The sequence below is a fragment of the Eretmochelys imbricata genome, chromosome 2 (genome assembly GCF_965152235.1).
Source record: "Eretmochelys imbricata isolate rEreImb1 chromosome 2, rEreImb1.hap1, whole genome shotgun sequence".
Classification (NCBI taxonomy): Eukaryota; Metazoa; Chordata; order Testudines; family Cheloniidae; genus Eretmochelys; species Eretmochelys imbricata.
This window is the reverse complement of record NC_135573.1, coordinates 104,654,082-104,674,117: the sequence shown is the minus strand read 5'-3', so window position 1 is coordinate 104,674,117 and position 20,036 is coordinate 104,654,082. Positions and strand designations below refer to the sequence as shown.

Sequence of the window (20,036 nt, the reverse complement as noted above, 5' to 3'; positions counted from 1 at the left end):
GGCGCTCCCAGCTCCTGTACGGCCGCCCCCGTTTGCTCTGCGAGCGGCAGGGAAAGGCCAGCTCCTGGCCATGCTCCGCTGCAGTCTGGGCGTCCCGCGCGCCCAACACCAGCCACGCGCCGGGCGCCAGTCACGTGGCTGCCTTCCCACCCCAGCAGCTCTCGCCACCCTCCGCCCCGCCCACGCCTAAGCCGCCTGCGCAGACTCCTCCCCTCGCTTCACCTCTGGGCTTGACCCTGCAGGGCTGCCGTTGAGAGGCCGTTTGCGACCCCGCTCCACGTCCCCACGTGAACTGTGGGCGGGCGGGCGGCGGGGGGGCCGCAGGATGGAGGAGGTGGCGGAGCCGCCGGGCGCTTGGCTCAGCGGGGACAGCGGCAACGTCTCGCAGAGCCCCAGCAGCGCGTCGGGCATCGGGGAGGAGGGCGACCCCCCGGAGCTCCTGCTCAGCCGCGCCGCTGCCGACTACTCCGCCTACCTGCTCCCGGCTGGGGTCGACTTCTGCGCGCAGGTGAGAGGGGGCGGGGCGGGTTGTTCCCTGCGTGCACCCGTAGCGAGGCCTGCTCGCGCTACGGGGGCCGCGCTGGGGGGTGGGCTGACACCCGCGTGCGGGCCGGGGGCCTCGCGTGGCTGCGCCGCCCCCCGGCGTCGAGACAGAGACCGAGGCCGGAACCCGGACCGGACACTCACCCTGACACCCCTATGGCTCGTGGGGGGGCGCATGGGCAGCTCCCGCCTCGGAGGTGGCCGCTCGCCCCCTGCTGCCTTCCCACGGGGGGGCCGCGTCAGCAGCAGACGTTGAACTTGGGCGGGGCGGGTGTCTCAGTTTTTAAAAACTAAAATCCCGAGTTTTTCTGGGTTTGTTTTTGTTTTTCCCTCACTTATTAAAAAGCCGCTTTGTTTATTTTGTGGGGCAAACCCGGAGTTCGGCTGAAGCTGGGCCTGTCCAGGGCGGGTCTCCACTGGAAAATAAGGCGGCGGGGGGGGGGGTCGGTTTAGTCGAAACCAAAATTTAGAGAGAAAAATCTAAAGCCAGAGGTTACTTACTGGTGGGCCTGTTGTGCTGGGCGCTGCACGCCCATGTAAAGTGCAGCAGAACCGCTGTTTTAAGAACCATTTTGGAGATTGAGTTCATCAAATCGGGAAATTGGATTTTTCAGAATCCCCGTAGGTTGGGGGCAGGAGTTGCCAGTGCTGGATGTTGCTTTCACCGCCCCTTAAAGCGTGGGGCGAAGGGACTGCCAGTGCCTTGGAGGCATCCGAATGTCAAGGGATTTTGACTTTCATTTTGTGGTTATTTGTGTTCTTCCATCTGGTAGACTGGTTTGTATAACGGGTCATTTGTAACATTAATGTTTGTACATTTGAAGTTCTGCCGTTTATAGAAAGTACATGTAAAGATGTGGTCTCTGTCTCACAGATAGTTTAAACTCACGATCTGCATTAAGAACCAGCAAGCACTGGCCTTGAAGGTACATCAGCACATTTAATCAGTCACTGTCAAGAGACCTTTTAAATTGTTAGTGTCACAACCAGTGTTTCAGATCTCTGAAATACTCCAGAGGGAATTCTGTGCCAGGGAATTCTGAGCACAGTATTTTAATATTCTGCAAATTTTTGTCAGTAAATAAATGTAGAGACTCCAGCATGCCAGTGGGGAGCACAGGCCACTGGCTGCACAGAGGTGGGGAATTACCCTGTGGCCTCATGCCCCCAGACGTGGACTCTGTGGTAAGGCTGCACCTAGCCCTGACACAGTGCAAGGGCCGGGCCTGTCCCAGAAATACCCTGGGGCCCTGCCCCCTCTGCACCAGGTGTGGGCAAGCAGGCTCAACCCAGCTTGATCCAAGTGTGGAAGGGCTTAGTGTGGGGGAATCCTGATGGGGGGGGAGAGGGTTCTGGATGGGGCATTCTGGGTGTGGGTGGCTCAGTGGGGGGATCTGGGTACCAGGGATGGATCTGGGTGCATGGGGGCTTGTTGGAGGGTGCCAGGGACAATCGGACTCTGCAGGGGGGTCGAGGTGAAGGTGTTTGGGGCTCAGTGGGGAGAAGTCTGAGTGTGGGGGGAAGTGGCTCGGTGGGGAGGAGGGGTGTCTGAGTGCTATGGGAGTGGGGCTTGATGGGATGTAGGTCCAGATGCAGCTGGGTGGGGCTCTGGAGTGGGAGTCCAGGTTTGAGGGGATTGGTGGGGTGGTCTTCACTAAGTTTTTAAAACTAACTTGATTTCAAGGTGATTTTATCCATAGGATGTTCATCCTATAAGAGTTAAATATAATTATACTGACATAGATTTATTGATGCATAAGTTATGTAGTATAACGTGCAGAACTTGTGACTAGTCATTTGTGTATAGAGGTAGTTGCTAAGATATGGCAAAATAGTTAAGTTTCACTACGATGAATTTTTAGTTGTTGTGATCCGCTGTAGCAGGGTTCTCAAACTTCATTGCACTCCGACCCCCTTCTGACAACAAAAATTACTTTGTGACCCCAGGAGAGGGGACCGAAGCCCGAGCCCCACCACCCTAGGCAGAGAGACCGAAGCCCAAGGGCTTCAGCCCCAGGCAGGGGGCCTATAACCTGAACCCTGCTGCTCAAGGCTGAAGCTTCGGGCCCCAACAAGTCTAAGCCACTTTGGGGTCCCGACCCAGAGTTTGAGAACTGCAGTGCCAAAGTATATTTTTCATTACCTGAATGTATTTTTTTACAGATAGAAAGCTTAGACAAGAGTCTAGAAGATTTGCTGACCAGGGTTGATGAATTTGTAGGGATGTTAGACATGGTATGTATTGATCTCTGTAACTTCCATATGGGTACTGCCTATTTTGGGGGGGGATGGAGGGGGGGGAAGTGCTGAAAAAGTTGGGTGGTTTGGGTTTTTTTTTCCTTCATGGGAATAACCAGCATATGATTCACATTAGGGGTCACTTTTTCTTTTTTTAAGTCGAGGTCTAGGTGTGCAAACATTTTCCATGCATGCTTACCCCAAAATTATCCAGTTTGCATGCAGTGATTAAATGTATGCACAAATGTACATGTGTAACGTATACGTGAGCATGTGTCTCAAGTCTCCTTTATGAAAATATTAGCCAGTACAATGACAGATATTTGAAGGGACATTTCTAAGTCATATTTGGCCCATAAGTTTAATAAGAATAAGTTTTTCAAACCCTAAAACTAATAGAAGTGTTTATTTGAATTCTAGTGGGTAGACCTTTATAAAAACCAACATGCTCCATGCAGTCTTTGCACCTAAATGTTACAGTATAAGGCTAGTGCATGAAAACCAAAACCATGAAATTCACTGCTATTTGGCCATTGACAAAAGTGAGATTTAAAAGCCTGTTTTCATTGAGAAAGAAGCAAATAGGAAAGAGCATAAATAGTGAAAAGTAAATTAGATTTTATTCTTCATTCTTTCAGTTCTAATAATATAAGATTGCCTTGAAAAATGTTAATGAAAATTAATCTTCTGAGGCACAAAAAGATAGTAATCCATCTTTAATATAATAATGGCAAAGAAAAATATTTTATATGCCTGTCCAGGAAAAAAAATATTTTGGGGCAAGTAGAATTTTGACAGGCTGATGATCTAAGACTGTTTTTGGTAATAACCTAGCTTTCCTTTATTTATCACTTATTAACCTGATGTTGTGCCTTTAATTAACAGTACCATATTGTTTTATGTTCCTGTTTGACTTCAGTCACTCTTGAATCTCCAGACTTCATCTTGTTCATAATTTCAATGATCATAAATCATTAAGAACATAAGAGCTGCCCTACTGGGTCAGACCATGGTCCATCTTGCCCAGTATCCTGTTGTTGATGGTGTCCCATACCAGAACTTCAGGGGGCATGTACAGAACAGGACAATTATGGAGTGGTTCCCTCCTGTCTTCCCCTCTTGCCTTCTGTCAGTCAGAAGTTTAAGGTTTCCCCCAAACCATCTTCACTAGTAGCCATCACTGAATTTTTAGTGGTTTCTAACAGATGCAGAGTTCATTTCAGACTATAAGATTGCATTGTGTGTTTACAGTATTGAAACAGACTTGCAGTACTTTTTTGCAACCTGATTGTAGTTATTCATTTATTTATTTTGTTAATAAAATAGTAAGATGCAAAATTTAAATATATAACCATAAAAAAATTGCAGAATTGCTAACTGCATATTGGCAGGTATCCATATATAAATAATGAGGATTGTACTTATGTGAAGTAATAGTGTATTCCAAAAACATAGAAGATATATTGTTTTTCAAATTCTGGGGCATACCACCCATCCTTTCCCTGCTCTCCTCCCTCCCACATTAGCAGGTGCGCACAAGACCCTGATGGGTTAATAATTTTTTTCTTGTTTCTTCAGGGTAGCCAGTATGTGCTAAACCGATTCCCTGAGGTGCCCAACTCCACCCTGTGCGCCCTGGGGCATTGTGGGTATGAGGCTGATCCCAAAGTCCCTGCCCCTAGGATCCCCATTACCATTACTCAGCACACCCAGTGCTGTGCCACCATCCTGCTGCCTGGCGATTCCCACAGAAACCACATAGCCTCATAAGAATTCGTATCCCCACCACCACCACCACCCCAATCCTCCCTTACCACCATGGCTGAGTTATGAATCAACATTGTGGCAGTCCTGCACAGGTATTCTGGTCCCACAAAAAAGGCCTCGCACCAAGCATGTGGGCACACATGCAAGGAGGGGGCGGAGCCACTATGTGCACACAAGTTGTTGCTCCAGGCAGCTAGGATTCATATTGTGTGTGTGAGCCTCCTCCCTGTATTCATTGTTTATGTGGGGATTCCACCCTCAGCTCCAAACTTTCCCTGTGCTGAGAGGGGCATGCATGGGACATGAATCTCTCAAGGGGAGGTGCAGCAAAAAAAGTTTGGGAACCTCTGACATAAGACAACTTCAGAATTAAATTTCTCACTCAAAACCGAATGCCAAAAAAAAAAAGAACCACATGCAGTGAGTAATCGCAGCTTTCCTGCCATGGACAGAAAGAATATCTAAAGATATCTCCTAATCACCCTCAGTGTTGCACCACATGTCTCTTCTGCTCTCACAGAACAGAGACATCAGATTGCATAGCACCTTCTTCTGATTAAAAGTGCCTTACAAGTAACATAGCCTCATGTGCCTAGTGTGAGGTAGGTATTTTCTACATTTTGGCATTGCTCTTGTAATATCATAGAGCAAAACCACATGCCAAATATGTTTCCTGTTGCTTCCTATATACTTCTCCAAGAAAAGTTAACTGCAATAAGATGTTACTCCTATGTGTGTGTGTGTGTGTGTATGTATGTATGTATATATAAAAAATATTTTGTTGCAGTTTGTCATATTCAGCTGTTTGGGAAAGATGATGTTTGTTGAGCTTAAGGGAAAGAGAAAGGAGCAAGTCAGAAGAGACGGAAAGAAGACAAAAAACTTCCTACCAGAAATAGCACCCCTTATTAATAAAATAGGTTTCCCTTTATATATCTGAATGGCAGGAGTTGTACAACAGTCATGGGCACCTTAGAAAAACTTAAAGTTGGTGGAAATCTCTTGAAACTATGATAAAAATTGCACTTGAACCTCATGCTCTTGAGATGCAGTGGCTTTTTGTGATTTTGAGTTGGTGTCTTAACTTTTCAATGTCTCCATTTTCCCATCTGTCAAATGGGGATAATATTAACCTTTGTAAAGTATTTTGTGATCTTTGAATGAAAAGAGTTGAAAGTGCAAAGATTTATTATTTTATTATTATTTATTACATTTTGACTTCTGTTTTTCATTATTGGTAGTCCTCTGTGCCATTTGGAAATAATTAAGAAATGAGCCCAGCATATGATTGCATATGTTAACAGACACAGTACCAGCACTAATTTGTTTACAGCCTTCAAGATCCAGTGGCTTTAACTAGATGTCACTAACTTTAGTATTAGAATATACCAAAGTTATTGTACAGATTTAGTCAGTGTTCACTCAACTTTATGTAATTTGTTTGGATTGGTTTTAGATTCGAAGCGAGTCTTCTCAAGTAGTCAATGAAAGTGTACCTCAGATTCACACAAAAGCTACAGAAATGAGACAGATATATAGAAAGATTGACAAACTAGAGGTATGTATTCTGATGTCAGTTATTTACATTCCTTTTCTCAAGGGGACAGTACCACTGCATATTTTAATGTTTTTTCTCATGAGTTGCAGACCCCTTTTAGATGCTTCAGAAGATTTCCCATGCTGAATGTAGGAAACATTTTATTTCTTTGTCTTTCTAGTTTCTAAAGGTGCCTTTTTGTTTCAGACTGTGAACTAGTGTTTTCGCACACAAGATGTCAACTAGTATGTGTAATGATGTGGGAACTCAGTATTACTTTAATTGGCTGCTTGTGCCAGTCACAAAGGTTTAACTTGCTGTTGGCTGGATGCCAGAACTCTACAGGCAGTGCATACACAACTTCTTGTGACCAACAAAATGGTACCAATTGTCTTATTTTCTTAGCAAACTAATGACAAGTACAATGCCAATAGCAAGTGGAAATATAGAGGAGCTAAGGTGTTTCCACTTACCTCATGAAAGATTTTTAATGTAGCTCTTCTGTACTTCCCCAAATACTTGTGCTTTTTATCTTATTAAGGATTTTTGGTTGGTTGGTTTGCTACTCTAGTGAATTACCAAATTGATATTTTGCCTCTAAGTTTGGCATCTTCACTAGCCTTATCGCTAAAAATCATGTGGACCTCCAACTTTAGAACTACTGTTATCTCTGCAAAAAAGAACATGAGTACTTGTGGCACACAAAAGCTTATGCTCAAATAAATTTGTTGGTCTAAGATGCCACAAGTACTCCTGTTCTTTTTGCGGAGACAGACTAACACGGCTGCTACTCTGAAACCTGTTAACTCTGCTTTTTTTCCAAGTTGCCTTTTCCACGCACATCACCCCATCTACAAAATGCGTTTCTTTTATATTACAAGGTTAGTAGCAGCAGTCCTTGCAGAGCAGTGTCATATAGAAAGACATTCTACATGACGCTTGGTGCAGGGTAGATAACATTTTTAATAGAAGTTCTCATAATTTAAATTCAAAATGTGTTTGAATTTGTGTATGTGTCTCAGTGCATTCAACAAGTCAGTATTAAAATAAATGGAACAAACAGTTCACTGCTATAAATCAGTGCACCATCCATCTGTATGGTTCATCATGTTAGTATTCCAGTACACTGCGTCTGAAAATTGTATATGTATTCTGTACAGTATTATAACTTATTTTACTTAATGTTTTTTCTCAGAGAATGAGAAATTTTGCAATCTAAACTATAAAAGGTAACTAATATCCAAATCTTAATGCAGGTTTAACGTGGGGAACTAATAGGTTTTTTTGTAATTCCCTGAAAGCGCCAGGTTTCTTGAACAGTATCTTCATTTATGTTGGCGCTCGCTGCTTGGAGACAGCTAGGTTTCCTGCTTTCTCAAATCAGTAATACAACTTATACTTTTTGATAGTGTCTTTCATACGGAGTGTCTCCCAAAACAATTCAAACAGTAGAATGAGAGGAAAATTGAGATCCAGGATAACATTTGCAAAAGCATTTACATAACTCAGGCTTCTAAATCCTATTCCACTTCTCAGTGGAAGTCAGTGGTACAAAAGCACTTAAATCACTTAGGTGCTTTTGAAAATGTTACCCCGCCTAGGCAATGAAGAAAAATATTAACAGCTAAGATCTGAAATGAGTTTGAAATAGAGAGATCCAGGAAGAGTTTCAGATACTAGGAGCTGTGGATTAGAAAGCTCTTATACCATCATTGTGGAGGGACAGGAGTTCATTGAGAGATCAGTGCAGAGGAAGAGGGAGGCTAGGATTGTGAAGAAAACTGAAAGTCAATGGATTTGTTTTAAAACCTGAAAAGACAATTCTAAACTGAAATGAATGGGAAATTAGTGGGGTACATACACATTTGTTTCAGAATATCTTTGACTTTTAATCAATTTTACTATATTGATATATAATCCAAGATGGCAATAGCATGAGGGAATAGAATGCTGCAGCCTCTGTTCAGTTCACTTGTCGCCATGGAAGCGCGCACAATTATTAATTTCCTAGTGTGGGTTCAACAATTAGGCAACAAGTGAATCTCTCGGCCTGTATGTCCGTATCTGTGAAATTGACAGCAAAGATTTTGCCCTATCCCCTGCTTTCAAGCCTGAAAACCTTGCTTTGTAAAACAATCTCCTGCCCCCTACAAGTGAATGCCACAGCACGGTGACTGAAAGGCAGAATAGACTAGAGTGCTATTAACAGAATTAAAGTGATAGGATGTGTGGGGGAAGTTAACCAGACATGCACTTTTAATCAGGGTGGATAAAAATCAACGATTTTAAAAAATGGATTTTATTTACATTTTTTTTATTTCATTATGTCATAACGAGTGTATCATTGTAAAAAAAATAAACCTGTTTAAAACCTGAATTTATTACAAAATATGTGAAGGCTTAAACCTATAAACTTTTTAGAAATATTTAAATAAAAAATAAATATGCTGACTCCATGAGCCTCTATCAAAAACTTTGAATTAAAGGCTTCTATAAAGAAAGATCGGGGGGGAATATCTAACTTTGGAGATCAAGCTTTATAAATATGGCACAGTAGGTGAGCCTGAGTAACTTAAGAGACCGTCTCAGGGCTTGTCTACACTTACAGCACTGCAGTCACCCAGTGCAGCTGTGCCGCTATAGTGCTAAGTGAAGACACTACCATACCCAACAGGAGCGCTTCTCCTGTCAGCGTAGCTACCGCACCACGCAGGAGAAGCCCTCCCATTGACATAGCCCTGTCTACTCTGGGGATTGCGTCGGTATTGCTGTGTCACTCAGGAGTATGGAGCAACATAGTTCTACCGACATATGTTTGTAGTGTGGACCAAGTGTGATTTTTTTCAAGAGACTTAGGCCATGTCTATGCTATCACTTATGTCACTCAGGGATGTGAAAAAACAACACATCTGACCGACATAAATTTTGCCAGCATTTGTGGTAGTGTGCACAGCACTACGTCAGTGGGAGAGCTTTTCCCGCCAACATAGCTATCGCTGCTTGTTGAGGTGGTTTTATTATGTCAACGAGAGAGCTCTCTCCCGTCAGAGTGGTCACAGGAGTGGTCTTACAGCAGTGCAGCTGTCACTGTAAGCTTCCTAGTGTAAACATGGCCTTAGACTAGACTAGGAACTTAAGCTCCAGTCTCTTTTACTGAGTTATATTTGAACGTTTTCCCAGACTGATCTGAAATACTCAGTTTAATTCACTGACTGCAGTTAATCCCTGTGTTTAATAAATCATTTAGTTGTAAATGTGGAACATGGTTTTTATACATAAACTTCTCTTATCAAAACATTAAACTTTTTTATTAAACAAAACAATTATTTTATATGCTGTTTTGTGTGTTTAATTTTAATTTAATTAACTACTGAACATATTGAAAATGTTTTGCCTTTGGATTTTTTTTTCTCATTTTTTAAACATCAAATGGGCTGGAGACATTCAGTGTTTAGTTTCCGACAGTTATCATTCTTGTCCATGTCTGAGAGAGCTGCAGACATTCATGGGTATGGAAGGAATTTCAGAGCAAGTACCATGCAAAACAATTCAAGACCTTGTTACAAATTAAAGTACAATAACATTTTGTTTACTGCTGCTCCCCAGGACAAAATCTCACTTTATGTAAGCAAACGTTGTAACAACTTTCAGTTAAATAAAACAGTACACTTGTTGTCTAACTACATTAAATTGGTCTGCCGAATGTTAATATTCTTCTATATTCTCTTTAAAAAAACAACTGGTCTTTCTTACTCTACTCAACTTCCAAATTATCCATTTCCAATCATATAGAAGGTTGCACAAGTGGGTTATTTGTGGCACAAATTCAAAAATGGAGATGGCACAAAATACGATTTTTTTAATGCTCTTTGAGGATTGTTACCTGACAATTATATTTTAATTTCTACATAATCTGAACATCTTCAGACCTCTTGTTGGGAAATGTTCTTACATAACGATGAATAAAGATAGCTTTGTTTTATTTTTAACTAGGCCTTTGTAAAAATGGTTGGAAATAATGTGGCTGGACTGGAGGAGCAGGTCACAAAGGCAGAAACAGACCTTGGAACTTTTCCAAACACCTTTAAAAAATTCTTACAAACTATCAGTGTACCATCCTTTCTTAATGTAAGTATGTTTCTGTCAAGGTGAGTGTGTCTTAAAATGTGTCACGAGAATGGTAGGCTTTGAATGAGGCTACAGTGAAGATTTGGAACAGCCTTCCAAGGGAAATAGTGGGGGCAAAAAAACTAACTCATTTCAAGACTGAGCTTGATAAGTTTATGGAGGGGATGATATGAGAAGAGTGCCTACAATGTCACCTGGCCAATCCTTGATTGCTATTGGCAAATATCTCCCAGCAGTCAGAGATGGGACACTAGAGGGGGAGGGCTCTGAGTTACTACAGAGAATCCTTTCCCAGGTGTCTGGCTGGTAGGTCTCATCCACATGCTCAGGGTCTAACTGACCACGATATTTGGGGACAGGAAAGAATTTTCCCCGAGGTCAGACTGGCAGAAGACCTGAAGGTTTTTCAACTTTCCTCTGCAGTGTGGGATATGGGTCACTTGCTGGTTTGAACTAGAGTAATTGGTGGATTCTCTTGAAATCTTTAAATCAAGATTTGAGGACTTCAATAACTCAGCCAGATGTTATTACAGGAGTGGGTGAGTGAGGTTCTGTGCCCTGCGATGTGCAGCAAGTCAGACTAGATGATCATGATGGTCCCTTCTGGCCTTAGAGATAAATTCATAGATTAATAGATTTGAGCTTAAATCTGAAGTTTTTGCACATGGCACAAGCTGGGTATGGTGCACAATGATAATCTTACAACAGAGTAACCAAGAGAATAAATTCTTGTGATGGCCTGAGTTCATGCTCCAAAGAGAACTTGTGTGAGGCATGAAGAGAGCTACAAAACAAGTGCAAAAAGAGCAAACCTTAAATAAAAGGTCACTGAATTCCGACCTGAAGACAGATAGGAGGAACCTATACAAACTAAAAATGTGCAAGGAATTTTTTCAAAGTGCTAGTCTACATGAGAACATCAGAAGAGCGAAAAAGGTCACTGAACGCTATGTTATTTCAAAAATAAATAAGGATGCTGTGGTCACATGACTTACAGTAAATGGATCACAAGGCACCTTGTTAGATGGCTTTCATACAGGAGAATAAAATTACTTTTCCTTTGTGGTGATGGGCCAATTACATGTTGAAAAATGAGAAGTAAGCTACTTAATCTGATAGGTTTATTTTAGCTTTTGAAGTTTATGGCAGTCACTTGAGTTGTGCTTCAAACTGTAGTATCAGAGTGGTAAAGGAGAACGTGTTACTAGAGAGCTAGCATTCTCTTAGACAGGGCTGAGGATTGAGGTCAAAAAACCTGTTTCCAACTCTGACACTAGCTCTTCAGCCGTGGGTAAGTTATTTATTTATCCTCCCAGTGCCTCATTTTCCTTCTTTTGTAAGAAGGGGGTGATCAAATAACTTTGCAGTTTTAAGAGGAGAAATATTTCATTCAGTCCAGAAGTTGTGTTTCTAAGCCACTTAGCAATCTTTCGTTTTGTATTGCAGCAGCACCTCGAGCCCCCAATCATGGACCAGGACACCACTGTATTCTTGTTCCCATAAAAGTAGCCTTTAACCCGTCTGTTTGTGCTGCTACAGAAGTCATTAAATGCAAGAGCTTAATTATACAATATTAAGGTTACAAATTTTTATTCATAACCATGACAATGCTGTTCTACTTTGTAAAAATGGCACTGGAGTGTTCGATTGTCTCTGTGGCTATCAATTTTTCACAGCTCATTGGTTAAAAAGTGGTTGTTTTTAACTGCCAGCATTATACCCACACACTGGGATCTGAAAGTCCAGTTTTGTTCTAGCTTGAACATTATGCACTCGATGAACATTTATTACACTAGTAATAAATTCAGTAGTTGAAACTTAATTAATTCTGTTGAACAAGCTAAATTAGAATCCAAATCTCTCTATCACAGTTGTGCAGGCCATGTATGACTAAACTGAATATAAAGTAGTATGAATATTTTTACTAACAATAAACAGAGACCAAATCTTTTAAGTGCAGCGATGCCATTTCTACCCAGCCTTTTCTGAATATAGTTTCATGCATAGGGTTCTCCAACAGGCTATTCACTTGCATAAACTTAAGCAAGTACTTACATGTTTGCAGGACTGGGGACATAAACAATAATTCACATATTATAGCAAGCTTTTGGGAGTGAATGGTGTAAGTTAGTTATCTTAGGACTTTCGTCCTAGTTTTTTTACCTGCTAACAACTTTCTGGGAACCTTTCCTTTTTGGCTGAACTTTGGCTACAATTTTTTTCCTTTCGCCAGGGTTGTGTTGTTTTGTTTACTTTTTAACTGGTCCTTGGTGTGAAGGAAGTTTTGGTTGGTCTTAAATGATGTATCCACAGTCTCATTTTAAGATTGTCCCAGAAGTTCTACTTCTATTGGGACACTCATCATGCCAAGGAGTGAGAATGTACAGTTCTCACACCTCCAAATGTTACTGAGGGGGCAAGCTTTTTTACACTGCTAAAATTTGAAGTGCCCACCAAGTAGACTCAAAAATAATTATACTTATTCACTTAGCAGGACACTTAATGTAAAAGAAGAGTAAAAAGTAGTTTCAGATACTGTGGCTGCTCTTGAGTTCTGCCAACTTTTGTGATTGTAGTCATGTTTTTAAAATACTTTCTCTCCCATGTTGCTGTATGGAAAAACTGATGCACCCAGGGGAAACTGTCTGCACAAAGTAGAAAGAGATTCTTCTGTAGAATTTTTCAGTTATGTGTTACTTTTAACAATATAGATAAAAACTATTTCAGGCAGAAGGGATATTTTTAAATTGATGGTATCCCTTCTAAGTTTTTCTAAATGTAGCTAAGACTTTCTTGTAGGGGAGCAAGCCATACACCAAGCTGCCATTTTTCACTTTATATGTTGTGAGTTGCCATAAGCAACTTTCAGTTTACAGTTTTGTTCAATTTTCTTATAACCCAAGTGTCAGCCTGAGGAAAATCCCTTCTTTCCAAATAAAGTTCACTTCCTGGCTGAGACCAGTTTATTGAGAAAGTGATGAGTATGTGAAAACAAAGGGTAAAATAATTTAAATCCTAATGATTACAACAGGTATAATAAAGTAAATTGTCAAACTGCCTGTTGTCAATGGCACTTTAGGTCAATATTCTTGCTAAATGTTCTGTAGCATTGCAATAACAATAGTATGGATAAGTTTAAGGAAATACTGACTTCTCCCCAGTTTAGTTGTTGGATTTATTGCAATTATTTAAGATGAAATGTACTTGATCAAAAAGTTAATACTTCAGTGAGAGAGGCAATATGTTTTTGAAATATAAAATAACCAAAAGTTTCCCATTTCATTTTATTATAGTGACTTCATTAACATAAGGCAACCTTTTAATTTAGCCAGTTAGATTGGCACGTGTGTGTTTGAGTTTCCAGACACTGAGAATAGAAACAATGTAAAGTGGAAGCAATTTTTATATGAACTATGCAGTTTATATGAAGGAATTCTTGTCAGTTATGAAGAGACAAAAGGCTTGCGGTTAATGTTCTATGCAAATATAGCTCATTACATAACTGAACAAAAAGTGGTAAAGCAAAGGCAAAAATCAAATAAAATGTTTCTTAATCACAGAAATCATCTTCCTCACGGCAACATCAGACCCTGTATGAGCCTCAAGCCCTTTTCAAGACTGAAGACTACTTTCCGTGTCTCAGTGAGCCACCTTACTCATGATTTTGCTTTTGCGTTGACATGAATCCAGAAGAGAAAATGGCAAGTGAACAAAAGCAGTGCTCAGAGTTGCTGCATTTTTATGCATATCAGTGGCAGATTGCCATCCTGACTGTGTGCCACCATCTGTCTTCTGACAGTATTATAAGCAGTCTTCAATTATTTGTGTATAATATATGATTACAGAAGTCTTCCTCAAACAAAGCTATAAACTTTCAGGTTAAGAGAGAGAGAAATTGGTAAGGGTACTCCTCCAATTGATTTTTCATCTTTAAGCACACTCTAGTAGGAAAATGGGTAAATAGGAAATGTCCTTTTTTGCGTGTATTGTAACGCTTCAGTTTCTGTGTTGCTACCAGTAATAACATCTGTAGCACGTTTCTATTTTTTTAAGTAGCCCTATGGGTAACTGAGATGAGAGAAGGACAAAGCTCTCTACATTAATGTCCCTAAGGAATGGCTGGGGTCCTGCTCTCCAACATCTGAGAGCATGTATTAAAAATACATAGGAGTAAGATCTCCACTGTTCTGTGAACTGCTAACTCCACCAAACTCTGCAGCATGAGAACAGGAATGTGATGACTCTTGTAGAATTTCAAGGGTCAAAGTCTAAACTTGGAAGTTCTGTTTGATACATGTATACAACCTTGACTTTTGTAAATAATGCCAAAATTATATATGTATGATTACCAAAGCTCTTGTAATTAAAGTTGAATTAGTTTATTTATATGGCTTTTTCTAAGTGGTTGTGATTTGTGATCAAATGAGGTTAAAAATTGCCTATGTCGTGTACATTTCTATGAATTTTCCACCTATTAAGGCTTTGAACTGTAATCACATCGACTCTCCGAAGTTAAGATGGTTAGACCTTGTTGGTATGTGGATTGGAGAACTTAAGCACTGCATGTGATATAGTAGGTGATATGCCTCTCTCTGAGCTGATAATGCCCCACTGTCTCATTGAAGGTCCTGTCTTTCAGATGAGACAAAGCAGAGGTCCTAACCCAACCCTATGGCTGGGTTAAAGTGCGGTTCTGGTATGGAAAGTGAATTGTATACATAGAATGTGTGAGGTACAAATATGGTAACATTGACTTTCAGATCAAATTTTCAAATAGGATTTTTTTTTTCCTAGCAGTTATCCTTGAAACGCACCCCAGGAACTGAAACGTCAAGCTGTGTTCCTTCTTCCTTATGTATAATCTCCAGTAAGAATATTTAGATCAAAAGTCACCCATAGATGCATTTCCACAACTCATTAGGCTAGTGGAGCCTTTCCCTTCACACCAAACTAAATGGAAAGTCTAGCTGTACCTAGCCCCTCCCAAAAGGGAAGGGAGGGACAACTCTGGCTAATTTTTATTGCTAGCCTCACCATGTCTTTGTGCTTTGGGGAATGCAAGGACACCTGCTCAGCAGAATCATGGATGCACCACCTGTGTTCTCTGTCCCCTATCTCACTGGGCCAGGGCACAGCCTACCCCTACATATAGGAAAACTCAGCCTTTTTTGCGATGTTAGTTTACCTAAATTAGTTTGGCATCTACCCTTCCTGTATATTGAATCTGGTCATGCTTTTGTGTTCCTTTTCTAACTACCCACTTACAGATATCTTCAGTTTACACTATGTTGTCTCTTTCAATACTGAATGCCTCTTCCATGTATAGCCATTGCATGCTTTGATTTCAACTGGCTCATCAGCTTCCCTAACCCATGGCTCTCCAGGGGGCCAGCACCCCTTGAAGTCCTCAACTCTGACATGGGGCTAAGGGTAGGAAGCAGTGTGGAGGAGCAAGTGCACCTGAGGTAGTGGGGCAATTACTTTCCTTTGTTTATGCAGCTAGGAGTAGGTGAAGGGCAACTCTGCCTGCTACACACACACCACTGTAGTAGGTCTGTTTGGCTCTCCTTCTGTGGGATGTGGGAAAATGGGGACAGCTAGAAAGAGGGTAGGGAGTGATGGGGAACTGGTACTGAAGCTCTGGAAAGCAGCAGTTGACACCTCAGATCAATCTACCTTTGTGGATCTAGCCATAGATCCTCAAAGGTATTTAGGTGCCTGGCTCCCACATAGAAATCAATGGGAATTAGACCCATTTGTCAAAGATATTTAGGTACCTAAGTGCAGTGGAGCAGAGAATTGAACCCTGATCTCCCACATCCCTATCTGAGTATCCTGACACCTAGATTATCCTTCCTCAGGCCTCTGTCTGTAAAATATGAGCATGACTACAGAGGCATATAAACAATACAGTCTATCTGGGAGTAGCGGGCACTGGTGGGAGTTAAGCAACATCTGGTTTCCCACCAAAATAGTATTTGATTTCCATCTTAATCAGCCAATATAATTAACTGAGCCTCTTTCCAAAGATGCATGCTCTCTGATCAAAAGCTCCATCCTGTGGATGTTCACCAAGCTCTGGCTTTTTACCTGGTAGAATAAAGCACTTTGGGGTTTCTTCCCAATTGTTCATCTCCTACACAGAATGAATGATAGGGCAGTCTGTCACAGTGCACCAGCTTTCCAAATGGTTCTCCAGTTGTATGGTCATGTGCTATGAGGTTAAGGGTGTTATGCCCCCCCAGAGGTACTGTGTGCCCATTCACCCAGAATACAGCCAGCACCCACAGCATGTGTGGGAAGTGCCCCTATGATGGACATCTGCAGAACAACGATGTGGGCTTCAGTTGACACATTTGCTAGCCTTTACACAATTGTTACTGCATGAAGGAATGATGCAAAGGTGGGCAAACAGTCCTGCACAACTTCTAATGCTACACCTAACCCCACCAACAGTGATAGGGCCCTCAGTGGCCAGGGAGTCTAGTGGCTAGATTGGTGGTTAGGGGAGCTGTAACAGGACTTGACCTCTCCTTCTCCCTGAAGTCCTGGCCCAGGGTCCTATGTTGCTCAACCCCTAAACAGGGGAGATGGATCTTTCTCCCACCTGTAAGGGGGTGTTCAGGGCTTGATTTCCTGGCCTGCATGTCCTTTTAGTTTGGGGCATAGCCCCCCACTCATCCAGTTGCCCCACAGTTGGGGCTTAGCTGTAAGTTCCCCTTGACCAGCAAAGATTTACTTGCCTCCAGTGGCTCCATTGGCAAGCCAGTTGCTGGTCTGTGCCTTCAGGCAGCCATACCGAGAGCTCCTGCCTCATTGCTAGTCAGCCCTTGACTGAGCCAGGCTCCCGTTCTTTTCTCCCCCCTCCAGGCCTGGCATTGGCTGCAGGTATAACAGGATGGGATGAGCTGAACCCACAGGTGGTCTTTAACCCCTGCTGTGCCTAGCTGCAGTCTCCCTGCTCTTTCACAAACAGCTTGGGCATCACCTAAGGTTAACGGACTTATGCAAAGACAAAGAAATGGTTATTCACTGCTCATAACTGTTTTTCAAGCCATTTTGCATATGTCCATTACACACCTCACTCCCCTACCCCAACACAGTGGAATGGGTCATCTAAGATTCCAGTTCAAAGGAACTGAAGGAGGGTGGGGCGGTGGCTCTGCTCATTTTATGCTCAGCTTGGCGTATGAGGGTCACCAGGGCACAGGCGTCGCTACGCATCTGGATATTGCTAGGGAAAAACTCAGGTATTGGTGCACCAGGCACTCACACACCTAGTGGCATAGACACATGCAACGTATTTCGAAGAACAACAATTACAAAAAGTGAGTAATTGTTTCTTATTTATACAACGTGGACCAGCTCCCGCAGAAGCGATTGTGACTTACCTAATAGTCTGGTGGACAGAGTCAGGGCACTATCATAGGAGGTGAAGACCTGGGTACAAGTCCCTGCTCCAAGAGCAGCGATTTGAAAACAGGGCTCCCTCAACCCTGGTGAGCGCCCTACCTGCTGGGCCCTGGGCTATAATGGGATTGGGTTGTAAAGGGTGCCTCTGTCGCTGATCATTTTCTCAGGAACACGTGCCTAGCTTGGCTTCGACACCAGAGAGGGTTCACAGCTGAGCAGCCTGAGCTGAGATGCATGCTTCCCTTTAGCCCATCAGTGATGATTCCTGGTCACATGCCACCTGAGACACATTGCACATATGCTAAGAAGTACCTTTGGGGATCTTGCCCTAACCGCAGCCCCTTTCCTCTGCCTTTCACTACTGGCTAGCTTAGACAGCTTACCACCTCCCATGCTGGCTTCTGTGGATCCCTGCAAGGCAGGTAACACTCCCCATGCATTGTTTGGGGAGCATGGCCCCCCTTAATTCAGGATTCTACTACCCACCGGCTCACCTAGGGCACCTTTGTGGAGCTAGCCATCTCCTGCATCACTACCTATGCAGAGTGCAGGTTATGAGCGCAGTCTCAGGTATACTAAGAACTTTCAGACCCCTGCTATATATGGTTCGAACTCAAACAGATGCTGAAGGAAAAGAATCATAGAGTTTCTAAACATGACATCTGTACACAGTTGCCATTTTACCTACCAGGAAAGCAGAAGGGAGGCAATGGTAATAGACACTGATAAGGTATCTGATGAAGTGAGCTGTAGCTCACGAAAGCTCATGCTCAAATAAACTGGTTAGTCTCTAAGGTGCCACAAGTACTCCTTTTCTTTTTGATAAGGCATCATAGACCAAACTCTTCTGTGCAGCCCACCCACAACCTTCCAAAAACAATTTCTGTTTTTTTAAAAATAGCCATCTGTGACAATTAGGGCCCAGACATCCCAAAAGGAGAAGGGGGCTGAACCTCAAAGAATAAACAGTTGAATGAACTGATTGTTCATGTTATTGTACTAAAATAGTACAAGTAAGTTTTTATATGCAAGCTTGTAATGGTCTGAACTTTAGCGTCATTAAGAGCGATATATACAGACTGTGGTTATGAATGTGTATCTATAAAATTGTACTCATAATTTGTCCTGCATTCACCTCCATCTCAGTGGGGTTCTGGTTAGTCAGGCAGGGAGGGCATGCTTCCCCACTCAGCTGATACTAGCTCTAAGTACTTACCCTCTACCATCGTACAACTCAGAAACAGGCAATCGATGGGCTGTTACAGTGAATGGGAAGACACTGAGCCATCCCAGCTAGAAATGCCTCACGCTGCATAACTATGAGTCACAATAGCCTGAGAGGAAAGAGGGAAAAAAAGGGAGAGGGGGAAGGGCATTTGACCTGATGAATATCCAGAAACTGTCTGTCAAATGCTGGGTCTTCGTTGTAGCAAGGGACATGTTAGGAAAATGGTCAGAGACAATCTGTAACGTATTAAAAAAGGGAGTTTAATCTAATTTGCCACTGTAAACCCTGAGGTTGCATCTTTGTTTATTTTTTGTGTAATTTCTCTGTTTGCTTCCCTTGCTATTTCATCTTTAAATCTGATTTTTCTCTCAAGTAATCTTATTTTTTACCCAAGCAGGTCTCTGTGCTGTAATTGGTGTGAAATGGAGGTGCCAAACTGAGCTGACAACTGGGAGAAGGTGGTTTAACACCTTTTGTGGTGACAAGTCAGAGCAGCTGGTGGTTAAAAACTGAAGGAGGACAGATATAGGGAGACTCCACAGTGGAAGGGCTACTGGAAGCCAGGATGAGACTGTTGTGGGCAGGCTATGGCTCTGAGGGGTTTAAACCACAGCTGAACAGTATAAAGGCACCTTACATTAGAGGGCAGGTTGTGACAGAACCCCTTACTGGTCGAGGTGGTCCCTAAAATAGCACAAGCTCCTAGAAGAATATGTATATACCCAACTTTGAAAAAGCACTGGGTGGAAGTCTTTGATGTTTGAAAATTGCATGGTCACAGACAGAAAAATATTTTTAAGTTTGGGAGTTTTAACTTCTCTATTGAGATACAGTGCAAAGGGATTTGTTCAGAGTGCACATTTTTAATCCTAATTAAAGGCTACTAGCTGGTGCATTTTAAATTAGCTCATAAAAACTTAGTTAAGAAAGCTTGTGTAGTGAATATTCTTCTCCTATTACTACTACTTCCCTTTCTTTTTTATGGAGGGCATTAAAACCCTAGGAAGTAAATTGTCAACTACATTATGAAAACTTGGTACAGGTTTGTTTAAAAAGGCAGGAGCCACAAAAGTTAAAGGTCCCAATGCACCATTAACTAACAAAATCTTTTTCACATGTGTAGTATTTTCTATCCTTCCACAAAGTTAATATAAATCAAGTTACTAATAATCTTTCATACTG

At 42.1% G+C, this 20,036-nt stretch overlaps 1 protein-coding gene across 2 annotated transcripts; it reads left to right on the top strand.

Annotated features, from left to right (window-relative positions):
• Positions 1 to 235: 235 nt before the first annotated feature.
• Positions 236 to 14,599, top strand: BLOC1S4 (biogenesis of lysosomal organelles complex 1 subunit 4). Of its 2 annotated transcripts, none has more exons than XM_077810551.1 (5): positions 236 to 508; positions 2,707 to 2,778; positions 6,005 to 6,106; positions 10,079 to 10,213; positions 13,774 to 14,599. In XM_077810551.1, the coding sequence occupies exons 1-5, from the start codon at positions 326 to 328 to the stop codon at positions 13,873 to 13,875; spliced, it is 594 nt and encodes a 197-aa protein (XP_077666677.1). In that variant the 5' UTR covers positions 236 to 325; the 3' UTR covers positions 13,876 to 14,599. The 2 variants fall into 2 exon arrangements, with proteins under 2 accessions (XP_077666677.1, XP_077666678.1); XM_077810552.1 differs by lacking the exon at positions 236 to 508 and adding an exon at positions 581 to 810.
• The last annotated feature ends 5,437 nt before the right edge of the window (positions 14,600 to 20,036 follow it).